The sequence below is a fragment of the Podarcis raffonei genome, chromosome 11, assembly GCF_027172205.1.
Source record: "Podarcis raffonei isolate rPodRaf1 chromosome 11, rPodRaf1.pri, whole genome shotgun sequence".
Taxonomy (NCBI): Eukaryota; Metazoa; Chordata; class Lepidosauria; order Squamata; family Lacertidae; genus Podarcis; species Podarcis raffonei.
Genome location: NC_070612.1, coordinates 25002739 through 25021191, shown reverse-complemented (window position 1 = coordinate 25021191; position 18453 = coordinate 25002739). Strand labels below are relative to the sequence as shown.

General features: G+C 42.5%; 1 protein-coding gene across 2 annotated transcripts in view; it reads right to left on the bottom strand.

Moving 5' to 3' along the window:
• The window catches only part of ZSWIM6 (zinc finger SWIM-type containing 6), a 93082-nt gene that overhangs the window by 12812 nt on the left and 61817 nt on the right, over positions 1-18453 (bottom strand). For both annotated transcript variants that reach the window (XM_053408116.1, XM_053408117.1), the window contains 5 exons: positions 7858-8037; positions 5275-5451; positions 4853-4999; positions 2399-2545; positions 1463-1723 (listed from right to left, as the gene is read on the bottom strand). In XM_053408116.1, coding sequence (XP_053264091.1) covers positions 1463-1723; positions 2399-2545; positions 4853-4999; positions 5275-5451; positions 7858-8037 — 912 coding nt within the window. The remainder of the gene's footprint in view (positions 1-1462; positions 1724-2398; positions 2546-4852; positions 5000-5274; positions 5452-7857; positions 8038-18453) is intronic.

Sequence of the window (18453 nt, the reverse complement as noted above, 5' to 3'; positions counted from 1 at the left end):
GACCTTTCCTCAGACCCAATGTTATTTGCGACTGAGGTATGTGGGCTGTAGCACTGGGGCAAGTGGCTGCACCTCTTGCTAAAAGGGGGGAGGCGGCCATAGTTCAATGGCAAAGCACAAACTCTGCATGAAAAAGGTCCCAGGTTTAATTTGAGAAACTCTGGGAAACCTTGGGAGAACAGCTGCCAAGTCAGTGTACTTAGCCGGACAGGCCATTTGCCTGATTCAGTAGAAGGCAGCTTCCTATACTTTAAAAGGGCAGCGGAGGTTGTCAGCTTAAGAACTACATTCTATGAAAACACTGAAGTGTAGAGAATTGGAAGCACCCTCTCAAATCAAGCTGAAACTAGATGAATCCATCCTTTAAGGGAACACCCCCCAACCAAAAAAACCACACTGACAAAAGGCTCCAAAGTAATGCTGAAAAAAATGCTTTTAAAAAGGCACGCACTTGTTCTTTCAAGATTCCCTAATGCTAATATATAACATCATTTTGACGCTAACAGAAAACCCGTAATGTTTTCTCTCATTTTTCTAGGAGGGCCAGATTGAACACACTTCTAAAGAAAACAATGACATCTACAACTTTCACTACTTTTAAACAGACCCACCCACCCAGAAATCCCAGAGTGCCCATAGTGCCAGCTTCTTCTTCTTACATTCTTTAGCTGTTAATTACATTAAGATTACAACCACCAAATAGGAACGCTTGTCACGAGCATGGGCCTTGGCTGAACTGCACTGCTAAGAAAGATGTTCTGGGCGTCATGATTGGCAGGTAGCCTCTGCCAATCCAGCATGAGACCAGCCCTATTCTCTTGCTCTGTCTAAGCAATGGAAAACTCTTGTGCTGTGGATTATCGTGTGTGTCTTGTAAGCAATACACTTCCTCTAAAGGATGATAAAAACACATCAGTGTATTTCTTTCCCTTGTGTTTTAATGATTTACAGTGTGGCACTGCAAGAAAACGTCTTTGTTGCAAAGTTTCAGGCACAAGTATCCGAGTGTGATTTCTGACGTAGGACAAGAACCATACTTTTACATGCGAAGCTACTTTCGGTCCCCACCAAGCTCACATGAAATTCCTCATAAGCAATCTAAATTGGGCCAGTGGAATGAGTGTCTAGGGCAAGTTTGATTTCACACATTTATAATGTTTCGCTAGAAAGTGGTGGTGTCATTATGAACTTCAGTTTCCTTACATGCTAGCCTAAACTAACTGGGGGTGTGGGGAGATACTTTTAATTCAGATAATGCATAAACAAGACCCTTCCACTTCCACATCAATGCAATGTTTAAGTATAGTATGGGGGTGGTGTTGGGTGTCTGATGGAAGATCTATAAGCAACCATTAGATTCCTAAGAACCTGATAATTACCAGATAAGTCAACTCCCAGAGGAGCACCTGGTCTTTTTATTAGAAACTGCTGAAAGAAGTGGTTAGCATCGATAGTCAACTACCTTCTAATAGGAAGACTGCTTGCTTTTGGAAAATCTTCACCAGCGTGTCATCCAGTTCGATTTCCTGTAGCTTGGAAATTAACTGTTCCTCATTCCGACAAACTTTCTCTTGTGCATACAAGCCATCAGGCATTATTCGCTGCTGCCCCAGTCCTATCAATGCCACTTCCACAGCCAGCGTCAAATAAGATTCTCCTTCTTCTAAGAATTTGTGGGCAGGCAGGTGATAGTACTCCAAAGATTTGTACTGGCCCATATTCTCTAGAGCGGGGGAAAAAAACATCAAGTCACTCAATAGTTTAGTTGTGGTTACACGCCTTATTTGTGCCTGTCCTCCTGCATCGTTTGTAAGCCTCTCGCAAATTTTCACAAAGGCAGCCACCCTCACAAGGTAGCCTTGGGCATGCCACTCTCTTAGCCTGAGTATCCCCTATCTACAATATGGCCAATAGCACTGACTACCTCATAGGGTTGTGCACACATGTCAAGTACACTTGAAAACACTAAGCAAAAGTATTGTAAATAATGTAAATAATGCCAATGCCAATACTACTAGCAGTAATAAGGCACTTGCTTTGCAGGCAGAATGTCCAAAGTTCAGGCTCTGGCATCTCCAATTTTAAAGGATCAGTTTTAAAGGAAAAGACCTTTGTCCTGGGAGCTGATGCCAGTCAGGGTAAACAGTAGGCTAGATAGGTCAATGGTCTGCCTTGGTAGAAGGCAGCTTCATATAATCTGACAGTAAGGCAAGATTACTATTTTGTCTGCACACATGCAAACTACATCCCTCCCTCGTAAGCACTGTCAACACCCCTATTCAGCAAATGTTTAAGTTATGGTGTTTTGCAAGCATGGTTGCAAATAATAGGTCTAAAGCAAAGTTAAAACCACAGCATGCTTAAAAATACATCAAGTTGACCCATCATCAAATTTTACCTGTGAAGTCTGAGAACACATGGAAGCTCTCATCATCAACCCTGCAGGCCTCCATAAGGCTGCTGAAAAGGGTGCCAATTGGGTCCAATGGGTGCCCAACCCAGCCTTCCAGGTTAGTTATAGAGGTAACACCTTTGTGGAGAAGTTCTACATTAGAAAAATAAATCCATGCAGCCTTAGTGATCATACAGTACTTTTAGTAAGCAAAACAGCTTGCATTTCCCCCCTTATTATCCTGATTTTTCAGACATGGAAGCTGTAGCTAGCAACAGCATATGCACCATCAGTGACCACAGATAAACTGGATTTTGAACCCAAATACTGTATCTTATAAGAGAACACATTATCCAGAAGGCCCATGGCCATTTTTCATTCAGGGAGATGCATCAATGCCAACTGCAGAAGAATACTGACTGAACACAGCTTTGCTTAACACAGAATACCATTTTGTTCTGCCCCCCTTACCAATAAACAGAAATACAGAGCCAGTTCTACTGTGTATCAATTAGAACAAAGCAATTTCTCACTACCAATCATAGCAAGCCATAGATCACAACTGCCTACCCTACTGTCTATGCAAGACTCCTTGATTATAAGCTATACAAACTCTCTTTAGAGTCACTGCTGAAGGATTTATAAACAGGAAGCACACTTGTGGTATGCACAGAAGAGATATCTATTTTAGTTTCCTTGCTGGGAAAAACAAGGAGCACAATTTTAACTAAGCTAATCCTGTGGAACTGGGAAAAACAACAACCCAGGCATGTGTCACATGACAACTCTTAAAAGATCTACCTTTCAAGTCAGCTAGATCTGCCTTATTTGCAAAATGTAAAAGGGGCACCTATCCTGAAGCCCACAGGCTGGTTAGTAGAGGGCTTACTGCCAAGTAGAGATGCTGGGCAAAGAAGAGGCCTAAAACTACTGCTGTTCTCTGTAGAGCTGAAAGGCACATGCGTCATCAGGATGCAGGAGATCCTTCAGGTGCCCCGTCCATCAGACAGAGAGGCCTTCATACACTCCTTTTTTCCGTTCTAACACTATGCAGCTTCTGAAGAACCTGCAACCTCGCATTTCCCCGTAAGGAAGGGTGAACAACTCCAGCGCCTGTATTTGGCCTCAGAGAGATGAGTTATGAGTGGAAGCAAGAGGAGGGTGTCTAGAATAATGGAAGGGAGCCCTGCAAATAAGTTGTCCAGTGCAGGCAGCTCCTGTGTAATCCTTGTGCAAAACCCTATTTGTGTATACTTTGTCATGTTCTCCAGCTACTACCAGGTAAACACAATTTACTACAGTCACGGAACTACAGATATATAAGCAGTTAAGACACACACCCAAATTCCTTTCCAATGACTTCACTACCCCAATGGAATAAAATCCGGATTGCAATTGTACGTATACTTTCCCCACCCATGTACACTTCCTTTGCAGTTTGGGGCAAATCAAACACTAACTTTTGCAAATGAAATTGACTGAAAGGTTACTTGGACACATGCCAAATACTACTGTCCGTGTCAGGAGTTCAAGGTAATTTCAATGTTTCAGGAAAAAACAAAAGGCAACTTCAGAGAAATGCCCCCCCCCCCAAAAAAACACATTTTCATTTTTCCTGGGCCTTCATAGTGTTAGGAGCTGGGGGGAGGTGCTGTTTGCCTGAACCCCCTTCTAATTCCTGGATTCAGCAACCAAGCAACAGTTTGCTGTCTGACAGCAACCCTTATTTCTATGAATACAGTGGAACCTCAGGTTGTGAACGTGATCTGTGTGGGAGGCACGTTCGCAACCCACAGCGTTTGAAACCCACAGCGCCACTTCTGCGCATGCACAGGTCGTGGTTTAGTGTTCTGCGCATGCGCGAGCGCCGAAACCCAGAAGTAAACCGTTCCGGTACTTCCGGGTTCAGTGCGGTGCGCAACCCGAAATCACATAACCTGTAACCCAAGGTACCACAGTAATGACTAGACCCATCCAACACTGCACTAGTTAACTGAACACATCTTTTTCACACATTTACAAAGCAGCCACCCCAGATTTATCGCCAGGCTTACATGCAAACTGATGCTCTTCCCATTCTAGAGCCAGTGCAGAGAGAGTCCAAGGTTGGGAGTAGAAAATAGTACGGTCCAAATTATTCTGCTTTAGAGACCATCTTGGTTGCTTGCTTTACAAACATATTTCTACAACATTCCTTGCTTTGAATTTAGGTATTCAAAAGATGTGGCGGAGTAGGAAGAACCTAAGAGTGCTAAGCCAGCATTATGGCTCTTTTACAGAGAAGCGCAAACACTGCCATAGCCCTATGGAGCCCTTGGCAATGAACCGCCTCCCATTGCCAGCTACAGTCAACCACTACACAGCCGCAGTCCTCCAAGCAGCAATTCCTTGCACTTGGCCCCATTCCAGCCTTCCTCTCCCCAGGCTGCAACCTTTTGACATCATCTTGCCCACATTTACCTTTCTTCTGGAACCGGAACATTTCCTGCTGTTTCTGCTGCTGCCTCCTTAGAGTATTGACAATAGCTATTGCTAGCCGCAGTGCTTCTCTTGGATAGCCATGAGATCTTAGTGCATCCACCCTCGCGCAGGCTGTAGGCACATGTTCTGAACAGAGAGAAAGAGGGAAGCATTATTAAAGAGCTCATCCGCGTCTGCAGCAACCCCCATCCCAGGGGAGCATTCAGAAGGGGTTTTTGTTGTTGTTAAAGAATCTGAGAAAACAGTACTTTAAAAAGGGAAGGGAATAAAAGACCGTTTGATGAGAAGCTCTGTTGCTCTCGCCAGACCTTTCATCCCTCTCCCCGTCCCCCAAAAACAGTGCCATAGAAATGGAACAAAGCATCAACTCATGGAAACCTCTTTCCGGCTGAGCCACTTACCATGCCAGAGGGGCCACCCGTGAGAGTCAAAGAGTGAGTTTTCAGCATCATCATGGTAACAGTAGTTGGTGTACAGGTCACTTCTGATAATGTGCTGCAAGTGGCTGTCCTGCCAATGGAGATCGCACGCCTCAATGGCTCGGGTGAACACCGTCCGGTGAGACCTGTTTGATGAATCTGTCAGGCCCACGAGTTCAAACAGAATCAGTTTCATGCCTCCATATGGGTGACACCCAACTCACACCCCACTCTCTCCTCCTCCAATACAATCAAGACATGCTTCCTAACAAGCAGAGTTTCAGGTTTACCCTACAGAAGCTATTTCTTTTTCAAAACAAGCACAAGGGGTTCTATAAAAGTTAATACGCACCAGAGGTGGCCAAAACTCATCCTGTCCTAACACTGTATATGTACACAAAGTATATTGAACACTTGTGTATGTGCAGAAACAATTACAGAAATGCCTAGGAAATTCCTGGGTGGTTTGTCAATATGTACACCATGGAAATACAGCTTTGAATTGACAGAAATGAGGCTTAGATACACTGCTTTCTATTGTATTTTGCAAAATTAAACAGTGGATTCAACAGAACCACTTTGAGCCATAAAAATGGAGAAAAAACTGCACTATGCTTCCAAGCAGAAGAAGAGACACTTGAACCCTTGGCTGCATAGTGTGCGTGTATTGCAACCAATATAATAAAAATTGCTCTCATACTTTGACATATATCTGTTCACTAAGAAAAAAATATTACATTGGTTGTGTGTATAGAACATATGCAAGGTTCTACAATAATTCTAATGAGACACAGGCACAGAAAAAAGGGTGTGTGCATGTGTCCCATTTTATTAATGCATTTAATTTCCATGCAAACACACAGATAGATTAGCAAAAAGCAAACAATGGTATCAACTGTAATTCCACATGGGATCAGCTGATCAGAAACAGAGTTCCATACAGTTGTGTAACATGCTGCGGCCCATGCCAACGTTTTAGAAAAGACATCCTTGTGTAATGCCTGCTGGGGGGGGGGTGTCACACAAGAGGTAGAGTCAGCAAGGTAGATGAAACTCTGTATGAAAGACCTGAGAAGCAACATGTTATAGCAAGTTACTTCTTGTTACAGCAAGAGCACTGAATGCTCTCATGTAATATGGCCCTTGGAGGTATTGGGTTGTCAGGAGACACACACTGCTGTGCTACTACAACCCCACTGCAAGTGCAATCTTACCCAATGCATCTCCAAGCATTGTGTTCATGCTGAATGGGAAGCTAATTTACTTTAAATAAAAATGAATTATGGCAGCAGCAAAGATTGCAGCAGAGCAAATCTCTCCCAGAAGCACTCACAAAACTAGGAAGATGCTCTCACATGTGGTAATGGAGAGCAACAGATGCAAGCAGTCAACAAGTCATGTGTCATCACATAGCTCTAGTGGAAGACATTGAAATGAGAACTTGCACTTAAAGAATATAGGTCCATACAGAAGAAACAAAAGAGATTTGGATTGGAACCTATGACAGGACAAGTCCGCTCTCCTTCCCCGGGGGGCAGTGTTGTGGGAGGGCATCCGGGACCTCCCAGTGACCCAGTGGGAGGGCGGAGGGATGCCGCTTGGGTCATGGGGACTCCCAGCCGCGTCTCGGCACATCTGGGGGCATGGCCACTTGCTGTTTAAACTCTGGCACGGCCATGGGGTGTCCTCCTTTCGCCTCCTCACTGGATCAGCTATTTCTGCGCTTTTGGTGTTTCAGAGACTTCCTGAGCTGGAGTGTTCCAGTTGGTAAGATCGTTGCATTTGGGGAGTTGGACAGTTAAGTTTTGGGATGATTTGGCGAGGTGTGTGTGCTTGAGCGCTGCCCTTTCCTGCAACATGTCAGCATCGTGAGTCTACAAATGTGGGTGACGCAAAGGAAATATTCAAATTTAGGCTATCTAAGCCCTTCACATTATCTAGGAAAAAGCTGTACTTTGCTCCTAGATCCCTCTCACCTTCAAGAACCTTTTTGACAGCAGCTACAGCGCAGCTTGAGAAGGCTAGAATATTTACGGGAGGTGAAAGATGCCACAAACCTTTTGCTGGGAGACTGTTTGGCTGAATGAATATTCCATGATTCACCTCTCCCTAGGTGATGTCACCTACCCTAGTGGAGACAAATGAGTGCAGTAGGGTCAGCTACCTGGGAGGTGAGAGCTGGGAGGACACACCCTTTTCTGTATGTGACAGAAGTTTAAAATATATCTGTGAGAGAGGATTCTGTACTTATCTCTTCTATCTTTTCTCTGTTCTTTTATTCCTTTTCTTTTTCTTATTTTGTGTGATTAGTTTGTCTTTTATTGTGAAAACTGTTAATAAAGCTTTATCAAAATAAAAATAAACATGCAGCCCGTAATTGCCCAACTCTAGCACAAAGCCTGTAGACTTGTTTTTCCCACCAGCAGTGGCACCACAATCCTCATCCACGAATATGAACAAAACGATGGACTAAGGTTGCTGCTAGACAAACGAGCATGATGGTCCAGGCAGAGTGTCTAAATTGCATTTCATGTGTCTCAGAGAGTAAATTAAGTCAGGGCTCACCTTGGATTGCATTTGCACCCTGAGGCAAAGCATTGGTTAGACTGGGCAGGTCATTTCCATGGTTCCCATCTTCCCAGGGACAAACATCAACACTGTTCCATTTCTTCAGCTGTTTCAGCCAACTGGCCTTTTGTTCCACCTTGCAATGAGGATTTAAGACTATGCACATCCAAAGAGCACCTATTAAATGACACAGAAAATGCAGTGGGGCCAGTTACCTTAAATTTTAGGGAAAGCATAGCAAGCTTTATATGGATGCCAAAGGTACGCTGCAAAACCACATTAGCCAATCTGCCACCTCAGTGTCACAAGCACATGCACGATGCTGTTCCAGTCTCTTAAAGGCAACATGACAAAAATAATTGTATGAAAACTAACAACAAACTCACATTGAAATGCCAATTTTTTTGGGGGGAGGGAGACACAAAACAGCAATCTCTCTCTCAAGACTTGCTGAAAAGCAAGTCAACTTCCCACATAAAATTTAAAATGTATATATTCGGGAAGTGTGACAATACTAAGTTTCCAACCTACACAAATATCAACTTAAACCTGTTTATTTATATTCATTAACAAAAATTAAACACTGCTTACTCAACAGAAGACCTCTAAGTAATTCATCAAGAACCATCTGAAATATTATTTATTCATTTACACACACACCAGCTAATAAATAAATAAAAACAAGTTAACACAATACTTTAAATACAAATAAAATCTGCAATTTTCAAACAATTATTCAAAATAAAAGTACATGCGAAAACTGAGTGCCTGGGTAGACTCGCTGAAACAATTTAATCTATATGCTAATGCAAATCCAAATCTTCTGCTGCCCGCACTTGCATAGCCAAAACTATACCACCCAGAAAGAAGTTATGAGCAGACATGAGGTAACCCTAAAGTTCACACAAGTACAAAATAAATCTTTAGAAAAAATTCTAAAGGAGATAAACCTCGAAACCAGCCTAATAAAATAAAATAAAATAAATATTATTTATGCCCCATACACTCTGGGCAACTTCCAACAAATATAAAGGCATAATAAAACATCAAACATGAAAGATTTCCCTATACTGGGCTGCCTTCAGGTGTCTTCTAAAAGTTGTGTATTTCTTTATCTCCTTGACATCTGAATGGACGGCATTCCACGGGGTGGGAGCCACTACTGAGAAGGCCCTCTGCCTGGTTCCCTGTAACTTCACTTCTTGCACTGAGGGAACTGCCATAATAACTCAATGACACAGGAAGGAGGTTGTGAGACAAAGTGTTCAGGTGCTTGCCTGCCTGAACACAGGAAGCTGAATTTGTTGGGTGGGGTGGGGTGGGGAGGGAGTACACCTGCAAGCCCTGCCCTACCCGTTCAATCCCCTTCTTTACGTTCAGCATCAGATTTCTGCTTGTGTTCCCTTTAATGCAAGCAGAACCCTCTTCGGCGTGACTGGAGGTTATGATGAACCAGGATCTCCAATCAGAAAAGGTGTTCTACTCGCATTCAAGCAGAAAATCCCCCGTGAAACAATGTTCAGCACAGGGATGGTTGGAAACTGAGTGGGCAGGGTGACACCGGCAAGGACACTGAAGACCTGCCCGTGGATTCAGCAAATGCCCAAACACATCTTGAGTGGGGAACAGCTTTCAACCACTTGGGAGGGGCAATGGAATCACATGGTTTAAAAGGGAGGAGGGAGGAAACACAGACCATATATATATATAGTGGTACCTTGGGTTAAGTACTTAATTCATTCCGGAGGTCTGTACTTAACCTGAAACTGTTCTTAACCTGAAGCACCACTTTAGCTAATGGGGCCTCCTGCTGCTGCCATAGCATGATTTCTGTTCTTATCCTGAAGCAAAGTTCTTAACCTGAAGCACTATTTCTGAGTCTGTAACCTGAAGCATATGTAATCCGAGGTACCACTGTGTGTGTGTGTGTGTGTGTGTATATATATATATATATATATGCTGAATAAATCATCTCATTGTTTGGGTAGGTCATTCCATGGTTCACACTAAGAATTGCCAGTAGACAAGGATGAAATCCCAGACTGCAATGTACCTGGGACTGAGCAGCACAATTTCTAGTTTCCTGTGCCAAAAGGAAAAAAGGCACCAAATGGAGGGGGGAAACCCATCAGACGTCCAAGAGGACTACTAAGCATACTGGCAGGGACAGGAGAGCAGAATGGAGGGGGCAGAAGGGGAACAGAAGCACTGCACACTAACATTAAATTGTGGAATCAATCTTTCTCATCCTTATCTTTATTCTGCTTTAGCACCACAAGCTGGGCTACTCTTCTTTATGACATGAGGGGAGAATTCCCAATTCCATTTTTACTTTTAGCAGTAGTGGTTGCCCTTTCTTTCCAAGAATAGAAAGAGGCTTCATAATTATTCCTGCAATTATGCACGAGAAACTCTCCTTCGTAAGAATTTACAGATCTAATTTTCTGCTGACATTTAACTCTGAACCAATGAAGAAGCTACGTCCCTGACGCTGCATGCCAGGAGAGGCATGAATAAATCACGAACTGCCAGAACATTTTTAAATATAAAGATACTGCTTTTAAAATCAGCTGTCTTATTGCTGTTGCAGACTCCTGACAAGCAGAGTGAAGACATCTACAAGTACTATTTAGCAACACTTCATTTGTTCATCAAGGAAGAGTTTTTACACACTTCGAAGACCTGCAGAATTTGCTAAAAATGAATGACAGCCTTTCAGAGAGGGAGATGCAGCAGCCAAATGTGACTAACAAAGAATGCAAATGTGTGTCTGCAACAAAGGTTGCTATATTATGCTGATCCTCAAAAGCAATTCAGGTCCAAAGGGAGGTAGTACAGTATATTCTCAACGTTGTGAAGGGATGCTAGCAGCTTGTAACATCCTTCTTTATATGCTTTAGGTTACAAAATGTACACTTTGTGCTTCCCCCAACTTGTGTTAAGCTTAGATCAGGCATAGGCAAATTCCGGCCCTCTAGATGTTTGGGACTACAATTCCCACCATCCTTAGCTGGGATTGATGGTCATGGATGATGGGAATTGGTCATGGATGATGGAAATTGTAGTCCCAAACATCTGGAGGGCCAGAGTTTGCCTATGCCTGGCTTAGATGTTTGCCAAGCAGGGAGATTCCCTGCCTCTTAGCAGACTTGAACCTCTGAGCGCCATTTGTCCAAGACATGGTGTATTAAATCATTTTTAAACACCCTCCACGATTCTAAGAGGCCTTGCCAGAGTCACTAGGATGCCAAGTCAAGAACTACCCAGGAGTAAGGCAGGGGATTAACATACACACTACACAGCGGAATTCAGAAACATCAAAATCTACTTTGTTCACAGTAGCCATTCCCAAGAGACATATTTTATATTACTACTTCATATTTGAAGTAGTTCTTTTGAAATCTGGCTATAGTAGTGCATTCTACCAATTTAAAGATCATTCAGTCCTTGGGAGCTGGCGGGCACCTGATAACAGCATTGCAGTAGTGGAGAGAAAGCACAAACAGCTCATAGGTTCCATGTACCCTCACTCAACTAATGATAATTGGCACTCAGCCCCAATGCCGCAGTCATTTCCAGTGAGGGGGTCTCTCCCCCTCTCCAATTGACTAATTGCTGATTTTGCTGGGAATTTGACAGGATCTGAGTCCAGTCTCCAACTACTCCTTTTGGTTTTTTTTAAAAAAAAGTTTATTATTTTCTATATAAACATGAACCACAAAACATGCAACTTGGTGAACAGTTTTTTACATAAAACCTCGCCATCTCCACTCACATACAACCACAAATTTGAAGGAAAAACATCAGCGTTAGGTACCATAGGGTACCAACATATTAGTCGAGCGTATTCCTCCAAAATCCCCTCTTTTCAAAGCTGTTCTCAATTTCAAAACTGCCAGATCCGTTACAGTAAAATCAGAAGACCAGAATTTTGTACCCAGTTTGAATTTGGAGATACAAGGTCTTTGAAGGTGGATGTCTAGATTTTGCCCCTTACCAGCAATGCAACTCAACCTACTATGAAATTTTCCCAGCAGAGAGGCGAACACACATAAACCAATATGTAAATTTCATATTTCCCTGAAGATAATTGGAAGACGCATCATGCTGCGACTGCAATTTGGTATTAATTTCACACAAGGGAAAGAGTATTAAAACTGTCACATCTTAGTGAGGTATTGTCAGTTCTAGTTCCACAATCATCCTCTTGACCTGAATAAGAGGTGGCTCTGCCGTATCAGACCTCTAGTTCCAACACAGACATTACAAAGACCTTTCAGACAGTGTTTTATCATCCATCAGGTAAAAAGAAGAACGAGATGAGAGACTGAAGTTTCTCCTTACATCAGTATTTAACCTAATAAATACAAGGTGGCATTATTAAAGTGCTCAGTTATACTAACGGTAGGCGCTACTAACTGCTTCTCAGCATGCAGCAGCCTCATAAGGCACCAAGGAAGCACACAGACAATTGCTCATTTGAGATTAATACTTGCTTCCTACAAATCCGGTGAAACTTCAATTGTTAAAAAAAGGGGGAGAGAGTGCAAGAGTGAGATGACATTTTTGTAAATGGATGCCCTGTCTTTCCATCAAGGGCAGCCAAGGATATGAACTATGTTAAATCAAAACGACATTCATATCAAGAGTCCTAGACAAAAGCACATGCTTAATAACAAACAAACCAGTGCCAGACAGCAGATAAAATACCATATAAAATTAAGTAGTTTTTTTTAAAAAAAACTGCTGTAACAGATCTATTTTGAAAAAGGTAGTGAAGGGACATTAAGGAGGGCACAGCATGGTTAAATCACTGGGCAGTAATGATATAATCTTGGCACAGCTCAGTGTTTGAAACTCCAATTGTTCTATGTGCATTTTGCGACAGGGAATTTCATTAGTGTGAGCAGTTTCTGAGCTCTGGGCGCAGTACTGCACCTAAGATTTCAGATTAAAACTACAAAGTGGAAGGAAATGAGGAGTTTTTTCTCCCTCCCCACTTCCAGCTACTCTCTGAAGACTGGAGAAGAGACCCTCTTAAGAATATTGGGGGGGGGGCAGGGGAAGGACTAGACCATGTGAAAAATGAACCTAATATTTCAGCTGTAGTTAATTCATTTTCAACTTTGTATTCTTGTTATTTAAAAAGTGTGCCTAGACACACACGTTGTTGCACCCATAACCTAGGTGTAAGGCGCCATTTAGCTTCTAGCTTTCATATCTCAGTTTCTAACACTGGCACAGCTACTCCAATCCGGAACTACCAAGAAGGTGGGTTTATAAATCAGTGGGCAGGGAGAAGCATTATTGCTGTGCAGCATGGAACATGAGCTAGTCAACGTGCATCCTGTGATTTCAGCACAAAAGTAGAAAAAGCACAGAAAACATTGGGTGGAAAAATCGGCTTGCTGTTTATTTTTAAATGCCTAGCCCTTATGGCTGCAAAAGTATGTTTGACAACCCTAGTGGACAATGGCTGGTGAAATCTCAGAATCCCAACAGGAAGCTAAATAAAGTTTCCAGTGGTCTGAGCGGCAGTGCTTAAATTACTCACACACACTCCACAGGAGTTTCTTGATAGTATAACCATTTAGATTGCATAAGTCAGTCAAGACAGACTTTAGTTTTTCTTGAAGCAGAAAAGTTTGTTTTTGTAGGAATACAGGAAGCTGCCTTATACTGAACCAGACCCACAGGAGCACCTGGGAGGGGGAGTGCAATTAATCTTCTCAAGATTAATAACAATAATAATTTCCTTATTTACACCCCGCCCATCAGGCTCGGTTTCCCCACCCACTCTGGGAGGCTTCCAGCACAATGAAAACATAATAAAAGGTCAAACATTAAAAACTTCCAGATACAGAATGAGAATCTACTAGGGCTATGCATCTTTGTGATCCACCATGCCAAATCCAGCCCATCAGCTGCATGGTGGCTCAACAGAGACTCACTAAGTCCCCTGGATTTGCTGCCTGCCTGGAACAATGAAAACATAAGGGAGAGCGGCTGTCAGGCACCTTGAAGGTCACTGTAAGTGGCTGTGTTAGGCTTCACATTTGTGGAGGCCTGAAATATATACTCAGCTATTTGCAACAGGAGTTCAGCCAACCAGATTACTAGACCCGTAAACTTAGACCTTGTTTAACTACCCGTTATAAGCCCTTTTCAGACTTTCTTCACACGGAGGCAAGACACGTGGAAGGGGCAGCAGCTATAATGCTGGCTCTGCTTCCTCCCATAGGGGGGGAAAAATCTGAAAGCAGGAGCAGAAAACCAACCATAAAACTGCAAAAAAAGCATTAACAGCAGGCAAAGAAGTAGAAAAAATACCAGGTGCTTGAAGTGATATTTGTTTCTGGCCCAACATGTTTTGGAACAAATCCTTCATCGGGGGCATATTTCCAGCAGCAATTCTCACCAAACTCAGTTTGCTGCTGCTGCTTCTTTTTTGCCTGCCCTCTTTGCATATGCACTTTTAACATGATGTTTACAAAGGAAGACAGGAACTACTGGCTTACGTAAGTGGAGATCCCATGCAATCAGAGGTCCCAATCGCATGAAATGCCTACATGTGTGGAGTTGTAGGCAAGCATGCAGCCCTTTGCGAATGTCTCTATGCTCAGGATGTCAAATGGCCAGTGGTATGGTCTCACTTCACCTTCCCCACATATTCCATCTCTTCCTGGGGAAGCCCCCAATAGGGTTAGAGAGGTTATCTTCTCTGAACTAAATAGGGAGGGCCCACACAGAAGTCTCAGTTTCTCACCTATAACACGGGGCAAAAACAAAGTGTTGAAGCACTTAGAAAATTAACAGATTATTCAGTTTTAAGGATTTGTAGGGTACAGAACATCCCAGATGCTTCCCTTATAAAATACAAGGATCAAGAGTCCATATATGCAATACTTGTGTTGCGCATTAAACAATACACTGCCACACATCAGAAGCTTTTGATAATAAGTATATCCAGTGAATACACTGAGCCCACATGTTTCTGGGATATGCAAATACAGTAGGTTTTATGTTAATATTTCACTATGCAATACTAACTTTCCTCTCTTGGCAGTGTTATGTCTTCAATGAAACTCACCAGGATTAACTATAACAAAGGCTTACAAGACAGTGTCAACCCTTGATTTCAAACTGGTTAGGAGAGTCATGTCTTCACTGATACCCAAATGGTAATACCGCACCATAGCTCTGACAAAAAACTGGGGTGAAGAAGTATGCAAGTTTGTGACCCTGGTTTCTTAATGGCTAGGATATTGGCAGTGTTGCAGCTGAAACGGATCAGATTTATATATTTCAGACTAAGAAAGTATTACCAAACAAACAAGCTCCATGCTAAAAAAAAATCCTTCCAGTAGCACCTTAGAGACCAACTAAGTTATTGGTATGAGCTTTCATGTGCATGCACACTTCTTCTGATACCTGGACTTCCATTTCATGTGGCTCAACGTGGTGCCTTCCATAGTTCTAGTTACAGGTAGGTAGCCGTGTTGGTCTGCCGCAGTCGAAACAAAATTAAAAAATTCCTTCCAGTAGCACCTTAGAGACCAACTAAGTTTGTTATTGGTTATGAGCTTTCTTGTGCATGCGCACTTCTTAAGATACCTGCTGTTATCACGGTTTCGCTAGAAAATGAGGCAGGCTGTTGAATCACCATGCAAGGTATCTTTCGATCTAACCTAACCACCACACCCTCCCTCCCATAAAAAGCAAGTGCCCCCAACTGCTATCAAAATAAGCTCTGTCCATTCAATCTAATGTCTACCAGAAGTCACAGGCCCCACTGGAGAACAATCTAATCAAACCAGTGCCATCATGAACAAAGAATACACAGTCAGCATATCTCTGCTGCACTTTCCATGGTAAATCTTGTGAATTTGAGCATGCGCTATTGAGGCGGTGGCTATTTTTATTCATAAACATACACCCTCAGTGGAATCTGGTTTTCCGACAGAGCACTCAGTGAAGAACCTGCAATGGCTGCTTTGGTTCTTGGAGTACAGGATGCTTCATTTTGCTCTAATTCATTCTATTACTGAATTAAACTTTGATGTATTGGTCTTGACAAGTGCTTCATGCTGATTGTATTGTGTATGATAGTATAATCACTCCCCATGCATTTCACACTAGCTGGCTGATTAATGCAATAGATTACCTGCAGCACTGATGGCAAGGGGGAATTATGGCCCTTCTGCAAGCTACATTCTGTACATGGTGGTGTAGGGTTGGTGTAACAAAGGAACACAGCACAGAGACTTCCTTAAAGCTTTGCTTCCATTCAATGAAGGATTTACATCTCAAGGTTGGTTTCGATGTCAACAGAAAAAGGGGGATAGTCACAGTGTTTTAGGCACAGCTCTGCCAATAACCCCACATATCTATATAACATAGATTGAATACAAATTCCTGTCTCCATGTTCACATCCACCAAACGCAACATCCCACACTTATACTTCTAGTGCAAGGAGTACTTCTTGTAGAACTGCTCTGATCACTTGGCAACTGATGTGGCAAACCTAGGGATGTGATGCTCCAGGTGAAGCTGTTTTCCAAATCAAGTCAATATTATTGCCATCTAAGTCTTGCCCAGAAGGTCACACTCATAAAATTACTAGTGCTAGGTGAAGACTACAAGCAAACTCACGCATAGCAAGCCAAATCCCCAATCTGTGGTGCTAAGGAGACAGAGGTGCATCTCCACCTGGACCCACTGGCAGGAGAGATCTGATTTTGTGGAGCTCCTTAAAGTACCTGTCCAAACCGCAGGAAGGTGGAAGCTACTGCTGTTGGCATCACCGGTGGCAACCAGCAAAACACCCCTCTGAATGGAAATGTGGAGCAAGGAAGGACTCTGGCTGAGCTAAGGAACTTAAAGGGGTAGAAAAGAATTTCCAGTATGTTTCCACTCTAGGTCCTGACCAGACCTACCTAGCTTCAGCAAGGTTCCTTCCAGGACCTCTAGACATTTTTAGGTAGTGTGTGAATTCTAAATGTGGTGCAGTCACATGTATCTAAATCCATGGTGCAGTCACAACACATGTATCCTAAATACTTCAATGAAAAGAGCCAAAATACATATAGCACACACAACCACCCGCCCTGTAACAACTTCCTAAAATATTTAAATTAGGTGTGGAAAGCCTTCAGGTGCTTATGGTGAAGAGAAAGTAGATGCTACCAAGTTTCAGTTTCTATTGCTCTGTATCAGTATAACCAGCGAAAAGTGCTGTATGTTTATTTCCAAGTCTTGTAAACTGGTTAGGTTAAAAAAAGAAAATCATTCTGAATAATTTCTCCCACTTGCCAAGATTAAATGGGGACTATTTTGGAAGAGCAATTAAATGCCATTTAAGTACACAAATACACATGAGAGGTGCTCCAAAAGTTTGATTGTGCGGTACAGTTTGATGCTCTCAGTCCTTTGGACTATTTTAATCTCATCTTTAAGTTTTCATAATATGCATTTAGTACCGGTAACACCACCACTTACAACGTGCTCTGGTTTGGAATACCAAGCTATACAGCAGGCTTAAAATATGAACCTGCATTATAACAAAATACCATCTGGTAAGGAATCAGCTTAAGTCTTGCTAGACAAGACACATGTGCTGGAGGGCCTATTTCACATACTATGTGTGCAAGTACGTACAACAATGTTCCCACCACTCATTTAGGTTTAATCAATTGCAACATGTTACCTTCCCAAGGCAGGCATGGGGTACTGACAAGTTGCTCCAAGGTTTTCAGTAATATTTGTGTCTTCCTCTGAAGCAGGTGTTGGCTTGCTTCAGACTATACTGGAAACCCCTGTTTCCCCTCATGTGAATGTAATGTGGCCAGCCTTAGGCTTGTGCACTCATCCCCTCTCCTGCTCCCTCATGTGTGAGAGGAACAGACTGAAGGCCTTTGCTTTTGAATGGCACTTCTTAATCAGAATACACCACAGTTTTGAATCTGAGCATAACCATGGAGAGTAAAAGCAGGATCACAATATGCCATAATTCCAAGTTTGAATGCAAACTGTGGTCACTAGTTTAGAAGTCAAAGCTTTTGGACTGCTCCTATGTGAAGTGAGAGGGGTGACTGCACGAGGCTTGACAAAATACATCTAACAATATTAACTTTTCCCAACATAATAATAATAATTTTATTATTATTTGTACCCCGCCGATCTGACTCGGTTGCCCCAGTCACTCTGGGCAGCTTCCAGCATATACAGAAACATTTTAGGAAAGTGTTTCTTTCTGCAGGAACTCCAAGAGAACTGAAGAACTGAGGCAGCAACTCCCACAGGATATCAGCAATGTCTCCTATATTTAACGGGGAAAATCAATGAGCAATTGCTGCAAGGAGAATGCCAATCTGATGGAACACTGATTTGAGAACACTGCTGAGCAGTAAAAATAAAATAAACTACTTGTGAAACTTGGGGAAACTGTGGTTATTTTGTAGCATAAAAGGCCAAAACTCAACCAAGTGAATAATGGCAAAGGAAAGCTAAGAATCTTTCACAAACTAGTTTATAATCCATTTCTGCCTCAGATAAGCATAGGCATGCTCTGAACATCTCTCAGTCATTCATTA